The sequence below is a fragment of the Petaurus breviceps genome, unplaced genomic scaffold (genome assembly GCF_028583685.1).
Source record: "Petaurus breviceps papuanus isolate PSGF00001 unplaced genomic scaffold, PetGlider_PUasm1.0 154, whole genome shotgun sequence".
Lineage (NCBI taxonomy): Eukaryota > Metazoa > Chordata > Mammalia > Diprotodontia > Petauridae > Petaurus > Petaurus breviceps.
The window spans coordinates 114,893-133,470 of NW_027185715.1; the positions used below are offsets into that span (position 1 = coordinate 114,893).

Consider the following 18,578-nt stretch of genomic DNA (forward strand, 5'->3'; position numbering starts at 1 on the left):
CAACAAACCCTTGTTGAATACCTTCTATGTGCAAAGCACTACAAATTTTAAATTAATTGCCCAATTCCCCATTTTTTCCTATGCCCTATTGACCCACATCTAACAAAGTCAGTCTCAAAAAGAAGAGATGACCAGCCCTTTAAGGCTGAATGGAGACCAATACACCAACAATGGACATGTATGCTTGGTTACACTGGTGCCCTCTTGTGCTCAGAAATAACCTTACCGGGAAAGTCAGCTTTCTCTCCAGTTCCTTGGTGGCAATGTCTTTCCAAAAAAGCAGCACAGGTTACAGTATTTTTACTGGCCTACTAAGTACCTCATACAAACTAGCAGTGATCTGATATTAAAAGCTGCCTTAGAGGTTCATGTAAAGCACCAGAGCCTCCAGTTATCCACCAAAGGACCTTTTGGCTAACCCCTCAACAATGGCATCATTTAAAAATGGAAAAGGAGGTGCTGCGGTGGAAATAGCATTGTACTTGAGTAAAACGACTTAGTAATTATTCTTTACCTTATTCAGTCAAATATCTCATTTAGAAAATAGAAATATTAATCATGCCTAAGGGAGACAGCGTAACACAGTGGAAACCACACTAGATTTCTAGTCAAAGGTCCGAGATCCAATTCTTAGTTCCAACCCTTACTACCTATGTAACTTTAAGCAAGTCACTTTAGCTCTCTGAACCTCAATTTCCTTAACTGTAAAACTTGGGGGGGGGGGGTTGGAAAAGAGGATTTCCAAGTTCCCTTTCAACTCAGCCTAGTCAATCAGTCAACCATAATTTCTTAAGTGCCTACTATGTGCCAGGCATTTTGCTAAATGCTAAAGGCAAAAAAACAAAGGTAAACACACACACACAACCTACCAGCCCCTGCTCTCACAGAGCTCACAGTCTAATGGTAGAGACACAAAGCAAACAACTATAAGATGTTAAACTGGGAATAGTCTCAGAGGGAAGGTACTAGTTTTAAGGGGAATCAAGAAGGGCTTCTTGTAGAAGATGGAATTTTAGCTGAGACTTTAAGGCAGCCAGGAGGCAGAGATGAGGAGGAAGAGAATTCTAGGGATGGAGGAAGAGAATCAGAGAAAATGCCTCCCTGAAGTTGGGAGAGTTCAGTGGTTTGTTTTTTTTTTTTTTTTGGAAGAAAAGCAAAAAGACCAGTGTTACTGGATTACAGAAGAATACAAAGGAAGAGGCCAGCTTATAAAGGCCTTTGAACACCAAGGGAACATTTTATATTTGACCCTAGAAGTGATAAGGAATCAATCCTTTCATAGAATTTTGTGAGGATCAAATGGGATGAGGTACATATGTAAAAGTACCTTAGAACTGTCCAGTACTTTATAAATGTGAACTGCTATTATTATTTTAAATAGGGAGATAGTCTAAAGAAACAGTTGGTTTCTTACCTATATTCATAGGTAAGAAAAGACAGTAGGGCTCTGAACTTAGGAAAAATAACTTTTGATTCCAGAGGATAACCAAAAACTCACTTAGGAGGCTCAAAGTATGGAATGCCTGGCCACAGACAATTAAGGAAGTAAGGAAAATTCCCCCAAATTACTGGGAATAAGATACTCCCAAGCTTGCTAGTTTTTAAGGTGTACCTGGTTAGATTCCCCAGATTTCTCAGTTAAGAAATAAGGATCATCATACGAAAGGGAAAAGAACCCACATATACAAAAATATTTGGAATAGCTCTTTTTGTGATGGCCAAGAACTGGAAATTGAGGGGATGCCCATCAACTGGGGAATGGTTAAACAAGTTGTGGCATATGAATGTAATGGAAGACTATGGTGCTATAAGAAATGATGAGCAGAAGGACTTCAGAAAAACCTGGACTCATATGAACTGATGCTAAGTGAGGGGAGTAGAACCAGGAGAACATCATACACAGTTACAATCACATTATGGGATGACTAACTTTGATAGACTTGGCTCTTCTCAGCAATGCAAGGTTCTAAGACAACTCCAAAAGGCTCATGATGAAAAAAATGCTATCCACAAAAAGAGAAAGAATTACAGAGTCTGTATAAAGATCAAAGCATACTGTTTGTTCTCTTTTATTTTGTTTTGTTTCTTCCTTCTCGTGGTTCATTCCATTGGTTATAATTCTTCTTTGCAACATGATTAATGTGAAAATATGTTGAATGTGAATGTACATGTAGAGCCTATATCAGACTGAATGCTGTCTTGGGGAGGGAAAGAAAATTTGGAATTCAAAACTTGTAGAACTGAATGCTGTAAACTAAAAATAAATGAATGAATGAATGAAATCAATGAATGAATAAATAAGAAAAGAAATAAAGATCATAATGATGATCCCCAAGGAAAACAATAACAACCAGACCCCCTACCCCTAAGCTGCCTGAACTTGCATTTTCAATGGCTGAACTGGATTTCTTATAAACAACTCAAGCATCAAGTTTCACCTCTCAAGGTGTGCTTGTGTTTGAAAGAATAAACCAACACAATCAGTTCAATTTAGCTGCCTCAGTAACTCTATAACTCTAAGCCCAGATTTAGTTTTCATCCAAGGTAAAGTCCTATGATGATTATGTGTCACCTAAGCCACATCCCACATTCTTATTCCCTCTACCCACCTCTCACTGCTCTCAGAAAGAACAGCCTCCAATATGCCAGACTAGGTTTTAAAATGATAGGGTCAGTGCTGTGAATGCCCATTTCCTGAGCATGAAAACTGACTCACAGGAAGAAAAACAACTACTAGTTGAACACAAATGAGATGTAGTTGGTGATGTTAGTTGATGTGTTAGCACTTTAAAGTTCTCAAAACATTTTATATACATCACACACACACACACACAGAGCCTTGAGACTCCAGAGGTTTAATGATTTTCTAGTGGTCACACGGCTATTACAAATCAGAGATAGGATTTGACCCCAGGCCTTCCTGACATCCAAGGTCAGTGTTCTTTCTACCTCTACCATGCCTCACATATCATGAAGTCAATCAAAGAGGAAAATCTTCTTCAGTTTCTCTGGATTTGAGGGGGTAGGGTGGCCAAGGGGGGGTGGGGCAGAGGTGCAAAATGGGGAGAATCATATTAGAGGACCAATTCCAGAGTCTTTATCTCCAGGTCTTGGCCCTATAATTATCATGTAGTTTATATAAGAAAGGCAGTCAATTCATTCACAAATAACTCAAGGAGTTAGAAGGGCATATTTACAACTCTCTTATGTAAAAATGTCTATAAATGCCGGTGCCATTCTTTGCCTTGTCACTTTCTATTACCTTAAACCAAAAGGGATGCATTCACAAAAACCTAAGCTAGAAACATGGCTTTGTAGGCCTTTCTTTAAGGGCAAATGAAGGGGGAGGAAGGGAGGAGGGAAAAGAGAGGAGAGAAGAAATGTCAGATTTCTCCAAGCCTATGTAATACATAACATACATAGTATACTCAAGGAACTGAATGCAGAAACAAGCAGGTCAGTCATACAAAAGTTGGCTCAGAACAATAAGTAATTAGGCTTCTCAAACTTGCCATTTGTTCATGACCTACTCCAAAGACACTAAAGAACAAGACCACATTCCAATAATTAAAAGTTTACTCACAAAAGCTAGTTCCCTCAGTAGCCCAACTACTGGTCCAACAGAACCTACTGAGAAGCCTATATCAGCCAGGGAACTAAGGCCTCAAGTGAGAACAAGGAAGCCCAAAGATCTTACCGAGTCACCAACCCTGACCTCCTTACACACCACATCAACACCGGGAAATACGTGGTCTGATAATGTAGAGTAGCAATGTTCAGTGGCAGTGCCAAGTTCCAATGTAATATGAACTTATTAAGTGCCTACTGTGTGTCAGACCCTGTGCTAGGTGCACCAATTCCTCAGTAAAGAACTTGGATGATTAGATGTAGGGAACTCTGGTAGCTTTGTACTCACTTTTAAAAGCCTCATTCTTGTGGCAGCCCGGTAGCACAGCGAGTAAGAGCACTGGCCCCAGTGTCCGGATGACCTGGGATCGAATCCGGGCTCAGACACTTAGCACCCACCCAGAAACACCTGGCCGTGTAACCTTGAGCAAGTTACTTAACCCCGATTGCTTTAAAAAAAAAAAAAGCCTCATTCTCTTACTATGAAGCACAGTGAGAGAAGTAACTCTCAAATTCTCAAAATGAGAGTTTCTGAAAGATCACAGAATACAGATATTTCCACTCACAGAAGACAGAGTGAAGTATTTAAGTATTTATTGAGCATCTATCTATCTAGGAATGATAAGCCCTCTGGTCCCCCAAATTTCCCACCAACCTGATGCATGATGACAGAAAGCAAAGAAGTAGAAGGCAGCCCAGGTCTCATACTCATTGATCCCTTTAACCTTGTCTTCCAGGAAAATGTTAATGCAATCAGAAACACCCTGCCTTTTGGTTTTTAATTTTCCCAGTCCCAGATAAACTGCATTAAGTTTATACATCTACTACTCTTCATACCACTCAAGAAAAATCAAATAGTCAATATTCTTCTCCATTCTACAATCAAACATTAAAGGTTTAATGAGCACTTGAGTCTAGCAATGTACTTCGGATGTTAACCCATTTATGTCAGACACCACAGATTTATTTTAAGGAATATGGGCCCAACTATGCTTAATGTAAGGGCCACACAAGTATAGGATAGGTGTTCAATCTTTGTACCGAATGCATTTCTTCCAGCAAAATCATATCCACTACTAGTTCCAATCCTTCCCCTGGTCAGTCAGCTAACAACACAATTAATACTAAGATAAACAGTAGAGCCAAAGATAGTATTTGACTGGTCTGAAATGTTGTACCATGTGGACCTCTTACCCAACTATCATTTAAACCCAAGAAGTATTTAGCCCTGTTCCTCTTAGAGGAAGATTAATCAGAGATTAAAAGACCACATACTACAGACCTCCTTATATTCTTATCCAAGTCACTGGTACCAATCATGTCCTGAGAAACTGATCACCCTACCCATTATTCCAACAACCAAATTACTTAATTTATCAAGTAAGAAATAATTTTTAAGATAATACAATTATTTAAAAGTAACCATTTCTTGTTGGATAAATTAAGTGATGCTAGAGATATCAAAAGAATGGGAGGATACATAACAACAGCTATCTTGCTTCTGTTCCAAGAAGCCCCAACTTCTGGGTTTGGGGTACCTTCTACCTAAAAGCAAGGCTGTATCTCTTCAATGTAATTTTCATGGAGCCTGGAACAAAACAATTAAATAATTCTATTTAATAATTTAAAAGAAAGAGGATAGCAACCTAATGGAGAAGGTACAGCTATACCTGGTAGAAACAGGTGGGAGTTATGAAAACTAAAACCTGTTAACAACTATTATGACAATGTAAGCAAAAGACAGTAAGAAGAGGAATTGAAAAGTATTCACCAGAAGTAGCAAGAAGCTATCTATTTTATTAAAAAGGCATCAATTTGCCGTGTAACTTTGGGCAAGTTACTTAACCCCAACTGCCCTCCAAAAAAGGCAAAAAAATAAAAAATTAAATAAAAATAAATAAAAAGGCGCATCAATCCTGATTCATCAAGATGCTCTAAAAGTACAGAGAAAGTACAGAATAACTTACCTTCTTGGAGACTGAGGAGACATTCAAACCAAATCTTTGAGCCCTTTCCTTTAATTTATCCATGTTTACCTACAAAAATAAAGGACATAGGTGAGCACATGCTTCAAAATTCAAAGAAGAAAATACTAAAAGAGACCATGGTGCAGTGCAAAAATCTACATAAAATAACATTATAGATATTAGCCCATCAATATTTCTGGTCTCTAAGATTGCTACTCTGTGATGAATTCCACCAAGGAAACAATGGCACCAATTCATCCCACTGATCCTGAAATGTGGTCTGAAAAAGTTATGGAAGTTTCTTCTCTGTCTTCTGCAAAATGGTCTAAGGTAATAACCTTAAATGGGACTTAAGATCAGACTTTCCCAAACATACACTGAAAGTGGCAGCTTGAAAAATTTATACCCTCCCCACTTTAAATATTCATCATTTCCAATTCAAAATGGTAAATTCTTAATACAATCTCTGCATATGGATAGAGAATTTAGTTTCCATTTCCTCCTGGCCAAAGCAGACACCAACAATGCTGCTCTAATTCTTTTTTTTTTTCCTCAAGTCAAATTCACAGATTATCAATATCTTTATTTTACCCCCCCTTATTTTGGAGATCCAGTATTACAAACCCATCATCACAAGTATTTCTGGTTAACTTAATCCACTCCAATCATATCCAATGAAGGGGATCTCCAAAAGGAAGAGTTCTTACAAGCATCAGGGAGTATTTCCCCTCCACAACTGCTTCCCATTGCTTACATTAGCACATAAACACCAAATGATCACATTGAGCTAGAGGATATCTTATTCCAGTTTTTATTACTTTGCAACTCTAATTTTAATGGCTATTTTTTCTTTCTTTCTTTGTAATGCATAGCTGAACTACAAACACAATTAATAAGCAGATTTTTAGGGAAAGGAATTAAGTTGGACATCAACTAGCACCATCAACAAGGCCCGAAGCTATAGATCCAGAGAACTAAAAGGTAAGTGTGTTCTTCACTAGCTGTGAAGGAACATTAATCTTTGCATGCGGAAGAAAATGAATAAAATGCCCAAGTGACTCAGAAAGATGTGCTAATTCTCTACTCCTGATGAAATGGAGACAGAGCATGGGGGAGACAAAGTCTCCCCATTCAACTACCCACCTCTTCTGACATCAGAGTTCTCTGTACTCAATAGAATATGAGGAGAAAGTGGAAAAAAGTCCCTAGGTCTAAAAGTAAATGTGTAGGGTTAAAATATGGGTTCTGCTCCTTTTTAAGGGCTGGAAGAAGCTAAGCAGAGTCCCAGAGCATAAGCCTTAATGTTGCTAAAATCTTAAGTCTTTATCAATTGCTGGTGACTTTCTAAAGTTCATTTCTAAGGGGAAAAAAATCTGACTATACTAGGAACAAAAAAAGTTTCTTACCACAGGTTTGGTGTCTGATGATAAACCTAAGGAAGCAAAAACAAGTCCAATTTACTGTTTGAAAAGAGTCACACATACTCCTCAAGATAACATAAAAAACAGCTAATCTTTATTCCCACTAAGGAAAAGACAAGAAGGAACCACTGACAAAAGTGCAGCAAGAATAGTTTAATTTAGACAAAAGAACAAAAGTATGGCTTGTCTGTTACGAGGCTAAAAAGGACCACAGTATATTTATCATTCTTGACATAAACCTCAAAGGTTAAAAATGTTACTAAAACAAAACATACTAGCTTCCCTTAATACCCCATTATGTAGCTACCATCTATAAATTTATCCAAATCAGTTTTGAAACTTATTTTTATCTTCAGTTTTTGTTATGTATTAGGGTATCAAATTTCCATAAGTTTTGCTTAAAGTTTTGTTTTAAAAGCAGCATACCGTGTAGTATAGAGAGATAGCAATTGAGAATTGGCATTGGATTCATGAAGGCTCTCACACCTACTGGTTGTGGGAAGTAGGGCAAATCACTTAACCTCTCAACATCCTGGGTAACTCTCTAAGACCATAAGCTGCAGAAGAGGTACTGATATGCATTATTAGTACAGAGAGCTTGCTCACTGAGAGCTCCCTATAAGATGAAATAGGTCTGATTAAAGAAAAAGTTTCCCACACATCATATATATGAAATACTTCTTTTTATTTGTCTTAATTCATTTGTTTCAAGAGATGGTCCCTGGTTCTAGAATTCCAAGGCTTAACAAATAAGTACATTTACTTTATCCACCCACAGCCTTATTGACTTTAATTTTGCTCATTTCCTATATTAAGTTTTCTTTGCAAAACAAATATCCTAATTTTTAGTCCACCCAAGCAGAATCTCATTCCCCTCATTTTAGTTTAATACCTCTGATATTTTTTAGGTCAATTATATCTCTGAGATAAACAAAACTGCAACCATTAGTCCTAGAATAGATATTTTATAGTTTTTATATGGTATAGGTTACTTTTTTTTCCTGTTCTGTTTCCAAATACCCTCTAGATTATTCTCATTATCTTGCAGGCTTTTTTGACCATAACATCAATTTGGTTACTCTTTGTAAAATAGTCTAAAATAATTTCCAAATCATTGGGAACAACTTCTGATTAGAGGACCAGAAGATTTTAAATTTTTCGCATGCAGGGACTTTTTTCTTTATTCTTCATTTTCTTCTCCATGAAAACTCTTCTTTGTATGCTTCACCAAACCAGGCCCATAGCTAGTGTCCATATTAGACACTAGCTAAAAATGAAAAAAAAAATTTTATGAGAAACTACAATGAATTAACAAATCTAGAAACCATCTTCCCTGGAGATTCCTAGAAAGGGGAGGCAAACGTTAGCACACACTTCCACTTTTAAAATCAGTGCCACTTTTCTTTAACTTGCCTAAGATGGCTTAATTAAATTATAGGTATAAGATAAAATAGACCAGATGATTTCTCAAGGTCTTCTAAACCAAAACCTATTCTCCTAATTTGGGAAAACCCAACCTCCAAACATTTAAAAAAAAAAAAAAACCCAGAACCAAGACAAAAGCTAGAGAAAACTTTGACAATGTCCCCTGTTTTCTTACCTTTTGCTGAAACTGAAGAAATGCCAAATCTGCAGAGAAACAAAGCTGAATTAGGAAGTTGTTCACACTCCAGGCTATCTATCTCTTGTTTCTTGTCAGGCTTACATATGGCACTTCTTGCTTGTGATCTCTAGCTTTGCAATCATTAGCTAATTCTAACAGCCCCATGAAAGAGATTTGGCTTTTTCTCTCTCTCATGCTGAAGAAAAAACGCTGCCCAGAGAAGTAAGCTAACAGAAAGCCCTTATAAGAATTAGAACTAGCATTCAACAATATGGTCCTTGTATACTAAGCAGTGAAGCATACCTGTGGATGATAAGTTTAAATCAGCAGAGATGCTCAGGAAACAAGAAAATGGTCCACATTTTGTGAAGTACATGGTTATATCCCAAAGATATGGCCACTATTTCCTCCGCATCCCCATGGCCCTCCTTAGAGGGCACTCTTAAATTTTAGTAACTAAAAAACACTCACCGAGCTGCACGGGCAGCTTTCTTGCTCTCCAAGCTCACAGGTACATTGAATCGCTCAGCTCGTTTCTGCATCCTCTGAAAGATGAGATAGAGAAAGAGGGAGAAAAATCCATGAAAAATCAACATGGCCTCCTTCGAAAGAGAAGTCCAGATTATCAGCTCTTTAGAATACTGAGACCTCCTTACAAGAACAAGATTAATAATAATGCCAGCTCCAGGAACCAGCGTCACTCAGGCAGCATTCAAGTAAAGACCCAACTCCATAATTCTTCTCAGAAAGTAAAAGCATGGAAACTACAATGAATTCAGCAGTACAATCCTTGAAAACAAAACTAAATGGGGGGCCGGAGTGGGAGGAAGCATGTTAACTTAATCCCCCTCCAATAGAATGAAACTCTTTGAGGTGAAGGATGGTTTCATTTTTGTTCACCACCTACAACTTAAAACATGCTTCTTGATTGAGTGGGGAAGGAAGAGTAAAGATAAAAGCTATGTTTGGATGACTATCTGAAAGAACCAAAAAACTGGCTCAGGTCCAAAACTAAGTATGAAAAATCTCCTGTCAAGCTGGGTACCTTTAACTTTAAGAACAAGCAGTGTGCTCTGTGTGTCATCCCAAAAGGGTTTCTTAACTCACTATTCTGAAAGTACAAAGCAAAAAGTTCTTTGTGATATCTGGCCTCAGAACTTCAGATGAATAGTATATAGCAAGACTTCAAATCAGCTACAAGTAAGAAACAACTTTTAAAGAATCATCTTAACTGCAAACAAATAAGATGCTCGTTGTTTGAACTAAATAAACTACAGTTCATGAAAGTAATGAATATTATTGGGCTATAAGAAATTGTAACTACAGAGGAACATGTGAAGATTTCTTTGAACTGATACCAAATGAAGCAAGGAGAATGAGCTAAACAAGATACTTATTAACTACAATATTGTAAATGAAAAGCAAGTTTAGCCCTAAAAATGAAAAAGCACTTTCCTCTACTTCTTTCCAGAGATGAGGGAATTATGGATGTAGAATATCGTCTATGTCAGACTTTTTCAATGTTAGTTTTGCTAAATTTTTTCTAATCATCTCGTTATAGGGTTTGGCTCTCTGGGAGGGGGAGGAATACAGTGGAAAATATAGATAATGTAAAAAGATAAAAATTTATTTTAAAAAATCATCTTAGGGTCAAGTGACTCATTTTGTATTTCCCTTTGTTACCAACCACTTCTCATGGGTTCAACCAATTTAGTCTACCTTAATCCCCTAACTCCTGGCCTCTAAAACCTTGAGTCAGGGGACAGTTTTTTCATTAGCCAAAAGATCAGAAATGTGTGCATAAGTACTGTGCATTTTTTACAAATACAATTACTGATTTAAACTTGCTACTTTGACACTTGGCAACCATCAGTTATACAACAGCAGTATCTGAGAAATAGTAAGGTTCTACTGGCCTTAGTTCACTTGTGCTAGTTTATTAGGTCAATATTGTTTTTACAGAAAACCTCAGGCAAATCATACTCCAACGTAAGATGGCCTACAACTGTCTCAAAGATCATATGATGGGTGCCTAGATCTTATATGGTTGCCACTGAAACCACAATGTTAGAAAACAAGAAAACTAGTTGTCCTACAGAAAAATCTAAATATTTTCCTATATGCAATTAAAAAAGAAACGTACTAAAGAAACTGAGAAAAAAGGAAAATACGAAAAAACAATATCACTTTTCAACCTAAAGATAAAGGGTGAAAGAGGGAATGTAAAATAAAGGCGCAATGGAGACAACTGCCTACCTCAGTCTGGGGCATTTCAGATGTGATTTTCACTACCTTCTTCTCCACTGCCCTGGAGAAGAAAGAGAAAAACAAATCAAAAAATCCTGGCAACCTACAGCTTGACACTATGATTACACTTCCAATATGAATTTGGGGGCAGCCACCCACCGAAAAAGACAAACTGACATGGCAAACCATAGTTAAGATACAATAATTTAAAATCAGAAAAGGTAGTTTCAAGAACTTGAAAAGAAATACACAGCAACACACCAGAAATCATTACTCTTGTTCTAAGAAATTTTCAATGCCTTTTTGAGCTAATAGCTATTCTTTTAATACTATTTCTCCTTTTCTGACATCAAAACTCTTATGTGTGCTCCAAAGGCCCTATTTCCTCCATTTCTCAGGGGCCTACAACTCCAGCTGGAACCCTGGAAGTGGGACAAATGAAAATGCCAAAGGGAGTTAGGAGGAAGGAGGCGGGGGTCAGTTTGTCTTAGGAAAACATGGCTGAGTCTCTGGTCAAAAGGTTTAAGAGAGAAAACAAAAGAGGGGGGACCAGAGGGGCGGGAGACAAAGTTCGGAAGTACCCAGGATAAATGGAAGGGCATTAACGCTCCACCAAACAACTCCCATAAAACTGTGGGTCATAACCAGCCTCATTAAGGTCCCTTATTTAGAGGCATGGGCGGCTTTTGTTCCAGTCTCCTGGACAGTTTTCCCATTTGATGCCCTGAAAGGTAGTAATGGTTTAATGACATTTTCAGAGGAAGCAATTCTGGAACAGGAACTCGTTCCCCCCTCCACCCTTTTGTCAGAGCACCCTATACTGAGAGTCAGGCAAGAGGTGCCCCCTGCTGACTGTAACCTAGCTCTGCCCTATTTAACTATGCCCAGTTGATCAAACTAGAAACTGAAGGGCATCTGAGGAGAATCCTAAACCAAAGTTAAGATGAAGGGAGCTGCTTTAAAATATTTGAGAACAATGCACTAAAATAAGTCCTGAGTGCAATGATCAGCTTTTAGCAAAGTTTCTGAGTCCTTACATAGCACTATTCTCTCATAAATTTGGAGATCTTTCAGCTTTCTTTCACCTCACTCTCCCAACACCAGCTCTTCCAGTTCAAGCATAAAGTGTCTCAAGAGTTTAATGTCTTACTTGAAGTCCAACGTCATTAAAAGAACAGCAACCCCCCCCCCCCATCACTACTACCACCACCCCCAGCCCCAGGCTAACGACTTCCTCTACATTCCAATCTTGATGTACAAATCACTTCAGTACCTCATGGTAGAAAGGGAACCCCAGAGAGGGAGCTTCCTTCCTCTCTCCTCCAGCTTGCTTCTACTCAATTAAACTCATGCAGTAAAAAGACATCATAATCTGGGGCTCAAGGGTAATCACTACTGTTCCAATAAGAAGTCTTCTCCTTTCCATATTCATAAATAAAACTAAATATAATCTATAGGTAGAGAAACTTTCTGCACTAGGTTAGTCTAGGTAGCTTAGTTAGTCTAAAAGCATTTCAAATAAGCACATATAATCTGAAAATAGGCCTGCAAATTCCCCTTTCTCTAACCTCATTAATTCAAGGAATTAAAACCATCTGAGCAAAAAATTACAAAAACCATTCTGTTTGTTCCAGAGGATAATGGATAGATGGTACAATTTTCAAACATCACCATTTGTACAATTAACTCAGGCTAATAGGAACAACAGAGTTGTAATACAGATGTAAGGAGCAGATTCAATTGAAATAAAAGTATATTGAGGTGTTCTGAAATGCTAAAGTCCTATAAGAGCATTTGGAAAAAAGACACCCCACCCCCAGAAAAATTATGGTAAGGTTTGCTAAGAAAATTTAGGCAAACTGAGATCCATTTTTTATTATAGTGTCCTGCCCTCCCCCTTTTCACAACAAATAATAAATAATATATATGTGTGTGTGCACATATGTGTGTATATCAAAACTATCTTCCTTTATCCTACATGTCCTAGGAGAGAATATTTATGGATTCACCTACTCTGTTGTTCCTCTGGTAGAAAAAGAGCTTTAAGAAATCATTCCAAGCCTGGGCTATTAGCCACCCAAATAGTAAGCCCTACTCTGTGACCTGAGAACAAACTGTTTTGCCTTTCTATGACCACGAATTTGGAATGAAACCATGCAGTCTATTAGGGAATGGAAGGCATTCCAAGAAAGAGACAATACAATGGCCATTCTTCATATATTCTAAACATGCTTTTCTGGAGAAATCAGAAAAAATATCAAACCTAATGAAATCAAAACTGCCTTAACTCCATAGTCTAATTTTTTTAAAGGGGGTTGAGTGAGAGAGAGATCATTACACATCAGCAGTTTTCTCTGGAGGTTCTTCCTCTTTGACAGGTATTTCTACTGGCTTTGGTTCTTCTTCCTGAAACCAAAATAGTTAACACAAATTAAATTTCAAACATTCATTAGCAAAAAGGATTTGAGAATGCTGAGGTGAGAACCCCAAAGCTCTGCACTTCCCTCCTAACTGGACACCAAAGCATCTCTCATGTCCCTTCCAGCTCTCAGTCTAGGACCCCCTCTGTACCGGGACAGTCCGTTTTCAGGAAAAGCAAGAGCCCCTCCAACGGAAAAAATAACTCCAAAACAGGCTAATGCTAAAGTAATGGAGCTAGGACATAGCACTGGCTGGTCACAAAATAACATACCTTTCCAACTCACCTCTGTTTCATCTCCTAGAACGTCTTCTTCATTGGCCTCCTCTTCAGCTAAAGGAAATGAAAATACATACATCAAATAGTGATGCAAAGCTTATTCCTAATCTTTGTATACTTAGAGAGAAAAATATCATTTGTATATTAATCTAAGCAAAACTCAATATGGATGACATAGCTCTACTGAAATAAAAATCTGCATTGTAAAGCAAAAAAACCCCTGTTTTTGCATTATACCTACTATTCTGGATTATCTGGAACCATCCTCCTCTTCCTTGGTAAAAATAACTGAGCAAAACATACCAGCCGCCTGGCTCTTGGAGGAAAGGCCCACGGCAATCACCCTCCGGCCCAGAAGCGCTTACCGTGCTCTTCAAGGTAAGCCTGGAGTCTATTGATGAGATCTTGCTTAATTCCTTTGGTTTCCAGGCCCCGAGCAAGACATTCTTGCTTTAGCTCAGCAAGCTAGGAAACATAAGAAACTGCTTAGTCCCACAGATGCACCCAAGCAGATAAAAAAGAGAGGTAACCCGCTAATACATAGTTGGTGAAACTGAGTTAGTTCAATGATTCTGGAAAGCAATTTAGAATGATACAAGATTCTACTACTGGTCTTATACCAAATGGAGATCAATGATAAAAGGAAAGGCCCTCACATACAGCAAAACAGCAGTATCAGCATTTCTGCAAGAGCAAATAAAAGGACACAAAGATGCCCATTAATTGAGGAATAGCTAAACAAACTGTGGCACATATATGTAATAAAATATTACCACATAATAAGAAACGAAAGGAAGACTTTTGTAAAGTTATGTGGAATGAAGTAAGCCCAATCAGGAAAAAATATGCACAATGACAACAGAAATGGAAAGAACAAAAGCAGCAAAAATATAGAAATATGCTGTGAAAAAGCTTAGTCACAAAGAGATAAGAGAACACTGCATAAAATATCAGATTTTTCCTTATAATATTGGTTAGTTTCATTGAACATTTCTTTTTTTCTCTTTTAAAAATTCATTAGAAGGAATGGCTTTCTGGGAGGTATACTCTGGGAAATGTAGGTGATAAAAAACAAAAGGCATCAATTAAGTATTTAAATACAACATTTATTTATTTAGGGGGTGAGGTGGCCACCCCAAAGATAAAATGTACAAAAAATGAAAAATAGTCCCACTTCTAGTTCATCCTATTCATTCAACCACCTGGCGAATAGAGCTAATCCACCTTCTTAACATCCTCAAAAATTGGAAATACTTTTTAAATAAAACTAAAGGTTATTGATGCCTTTTGTTCCTATATCACAGTTACTTCTAGAAACACCATCTTTCCTCCATTTCTAGAAATGAACCCTCCCCACCAAAAAAGATACCAGTCACATTTGACAATGTACACAATGCTTGGCTCCATTAGATCTCCAGCCAGAAGATGTTTCATTATCTATTCTCCAGAACCATTACTAAGTTTCTCTTTTGTGAGTTCTTCATTTATATTACCACAGTCCTCCTGTCTCTTGTTCTTCTGATTCTGCTTATTTTAAACAATTCTTCCTATGTTTTCTCTTATATCTTCACACTCATCGATTCTTACCACATAATATTATATAATTACCAGAATTTGTTCAGCCATTCCCCAAATGATGGACATCTTGTTTCCAGTTCTTTGCTACCACAAAAAGTGTCGCTATGATAATTTGCTATATATTGGAACTATTTCAGTCTTTGATCTCCTTGGGGTATTATGCCCAGTGGTGGGATTATTTAAAGGGACAGATCTAAGACATAAGAATGACCTCAATAAAGTTCCAACCTAAATACATTCCTGTGTGTTATCACAAACCTCTAGTCTCTTCCCTTAAATTTTTACCCCCCCCTCCCCCCCAAAAATCAAGTTTTTCTAGCAGTACTCTGTGCTGGCAAGTGTATGAAAACAATTCCAAAGCAAAAAAAAGTTTAAAAAATTTTAAACCTAATACATTTTTAAAATATAAAACAAAAAAAAAATCCTCATTATCAAAATGCAAAAATTTGCATTGTATCTACAGTTCTGGATTATCTGGAACTATCCTCCTCATTCTTGGTAAATATAATCGAGCAAACTGCAATATACTAATTAACTACATAGGGTTTCCCTGCAGAAAGGCATACATAAATCACTCTCAAGCCCCAGAAGACACTAATAATTATGGTCTTTAAGATACACCTAGAAGTCTAATGATAAAATCTTGTTTCATTCCTTTGGTCTTTTGGAACTAATATGGAGAAAAGTCATTCCTATCGAAGCAAGTCACACTGACCACTTTCTGTTTCCCATCCTACAGACCTCAATGAATGAGTGTGTATCTGTGTGCTTGCTCCCGAGCGCATGTGCAATCACCCTCAGACAAGTACATTGTCAGGAGTACCAATTAGCACCACAAAAAGCAAGTAAATATTAATTTTGATTCCAGGGTGGAAATTAGGCCCGGAGTGAATCCATAGAAGTAATATTACCTATCCTCTTCTCCAAAAGCCTCTAGCACTCTGGCTGACAGGAATAAGAAAAGTCAGTCAAGAAAGATGCATAGGCAGTAAAGCAGACATAAAGAAAGTGTGATAGTAGGTGTGGCAAGAAATTAGGACCAGAGCCATGACAACAGGCAGGTAAATCCAGCCCAGTTAAATACAACAAACAAACAAAACTGCCAGAATTGCAAAACTTAGTTCTACAATGATCACTTTCTTACTTGATTATCCCAATCCGTAATACAATTTTCTCTACTTCTGTTAACACCTGAAGAGAATACTCTCTCCCATATAATTATCTAGCAGTCTAGAAATCAGCACTTCTTAAGCTGTGGGTCTCAACCCTATGTGGGGGTTCATGAACCACAGTTTAAGAAGCACTGAAGGGGTCCTGAGTGGAAAAAAAGTTTAAGAAACCTGGTCTAGATCAAGTTCAAATCCCTACTCCTTCCTTCATCCTTAAGTTATCTCTCCCTAATCTGACCTCTTTCAGCAATTATCTGCAGAACTACAGGAAAGATTGTATTAATAAGTGATATCCTACTATAATAGCAAATTGCTGTTAAATTTTTCATGTGTTTTAATTCTTCTCTCCCCACCCCAAATAGATTATAAGCCCCTGGAGAAAAAGGAATATTTCATACTTCACATTTCTATGTGCTACATTCTAGTATGTAGTAGGTACTCAAAAATATTTACCAATGTTATGATTGAGTATGCTAATTTAAAGTATAATCTTGCACTTGTTAACATTTAATTTGTGCTCAAGATTAATAAAATTATTAGTTCAGAGTTGAGATAAATCTTGGAGGTCAACTAGTTCAACTTTACACCCAAGACAGGAATATCCCAGACAACATGTCAGACATGGTCACCTAGACCTTTTCTGCTCAAATACTTAAAGTGACAAGGAGTTTGGAAAGTCACAAAATATTTTTGAACAGCTTTAATTGTTAAGGCATTTTTCCTTATGTTGGGCAGAAATCTGCTTCCATGAAGTTTCTCACTAATCCTAGAACTGACCACCAATGCAAGGGTTCTTAAGAGCAGGGAGGAAACAGCCATGAATTTAGGTTCATTTGTTTTCCTTTGTAATCATACATATTTTAATTTAATGCATGTAAAAATATTATTCTGAGAAGTCCACAGATTTCACCAGACTATCAAAAGTTCTTGACACAAAAACAGTTAAAAAAAACCAAACAAACCTTGCTTAAAGTGATTTTAAAAAACCCTAACAACATTCTTAATATTTGAAGTCATGGGGGAAGCTAGGTGGCACAGTGAATAGAGCACTGGCTCTGGAGTAAGGAGGATCTGAGGTCAAATCCAGCCTCAGACACAACACTTATGAGCACTTTGACCTTGGACAAGTCACTTAACCCCAACTGCCCTTCGGTCCCCCCTCCAAAAAGGAAAAAAAAAATTTGAAGAGCCATACCTCAAAAGATAAATGGCTATGAACATACCACACAAAGGGTATGAAAAAACAAGTTTCAGAAGAAAAGCAAATGATCAAGCACCAGATGAAAAACTGCTCTAAATCAATTAATAAATAAGAGAAATATAAACTAAAACTCCGAAGGTTTCACCTCACACCTACAGAAACAGTAAATAACGAGGAGCTCTGGGGAGATAAAAAACACTGATGCACTGTTGGTAGTACTGTGACGTAGTCTAACCATGATAAATATCAAGATACCCAAGTGTTCATATACTACACCAATGCTGGACAAATACCAAGGAAGTCAGTGACACAAAGAAGCTATGTATAACAAACTATTTGTGGCAGCACTCCTAGCAGTGTCTCTTTGGGAAGTCGAAAGGTTGTAGAGCAGACAGACTTCCAAGCCTGAAGTGAGAATCCTGCCTCAGGCATTTACTAGCAGCATGACCCTGGACAAGTGACTTAACTTTGGTGAGTCACAAGTTTCCTCACCTGTAAAATGGGGATAATAATAGTACCTGCACCACAGAACTGTTGTGAGACTCAAAGAAGATATCATATGGACTAAGTACTTGGCAAACCTTAAAGCATTAATAAAATGCTAATTATTATTATTAGCAGTAAAATAGAAACAAAAAGGGCTCCCTTGATTGAGGAATGGCTGAACACATGGTGGTAGGGGAACATATTGAAAACTGTGCAGAAATGAAGAGAACCTGTATGACCTGACTCAGAGTGAAGAAAACATAGCTACAAGAATTACATGCAAGAGTATTAATGTAAAGGAAAATAACAGTAAAAAGCAGTTAGATTATGAGCTGCAATGAACAATCTCTGTCAGAGAACTAATATAGAAACATGCCTTCCTCCCCTCAACAGAAATATGGAGACTATTGATGTGGAATACAATATACATCACAGCTGTACTTACTTGTTTTTCTTTTTTTGTTATAGGAAATTATTTGGGGGGTTGGGGAAGCAGGCAGAAGAGCTTAAGAGGAAATAATTGTGGTATAAACACAGGAAAAAAAACAAAACTTTTAAGAATAAAAAAATTTTGACAATGC

The 18,578-nt window shown here is 37.4% G+C and overlaps 1 protein-coding gene across 2 annotated transcripts in view; it reads right to left on the reverse strand.

The window, feature by feature from the left end:
* Positions 1-18,578, reverse strand: part of SARNP (SAP domain containing ribonucleoprotein) — a 38,603-nt gene that overhangs the window by 15,964 nt on the left and 4,061 nt on the right. For both annotated transcript variants that reach the window (XM_069078826.1, XM_069078834.1), the window contains exons 2-9: positions 13,929-14,028; positions 13,571-13,617; positions 13,204-13,271; positions 10,875-10,926; positions 9,090-9,163; positions 8,616-8,644; positions 7,001-7,026; positions 5,595-5,663 (exon numbers count right to left, since the gene is read on the reverse strand). In XM_069078826.1, the coding sequence (XP_068934927.1) occupies positions 5,595-5,663; positions 7,001-7,026; positions 8,616-8,644; positions 9,090-9,163; positions 10,875-10,926; positions 13,204-13,271; positions 13,571-13,617; positions 13,929-14,028 (465 nt within the window). The remainder of the gene's footprint in view (positions 1-5,594; positions 5,664-7,000; positions 7,027-8,615; positions 8,645-9,089; positions 9,164-10,874; positions 10,927-13,203; positions 13,272-13,570; positions 13,618-13,928; positions 14,029-18,578) is intronic.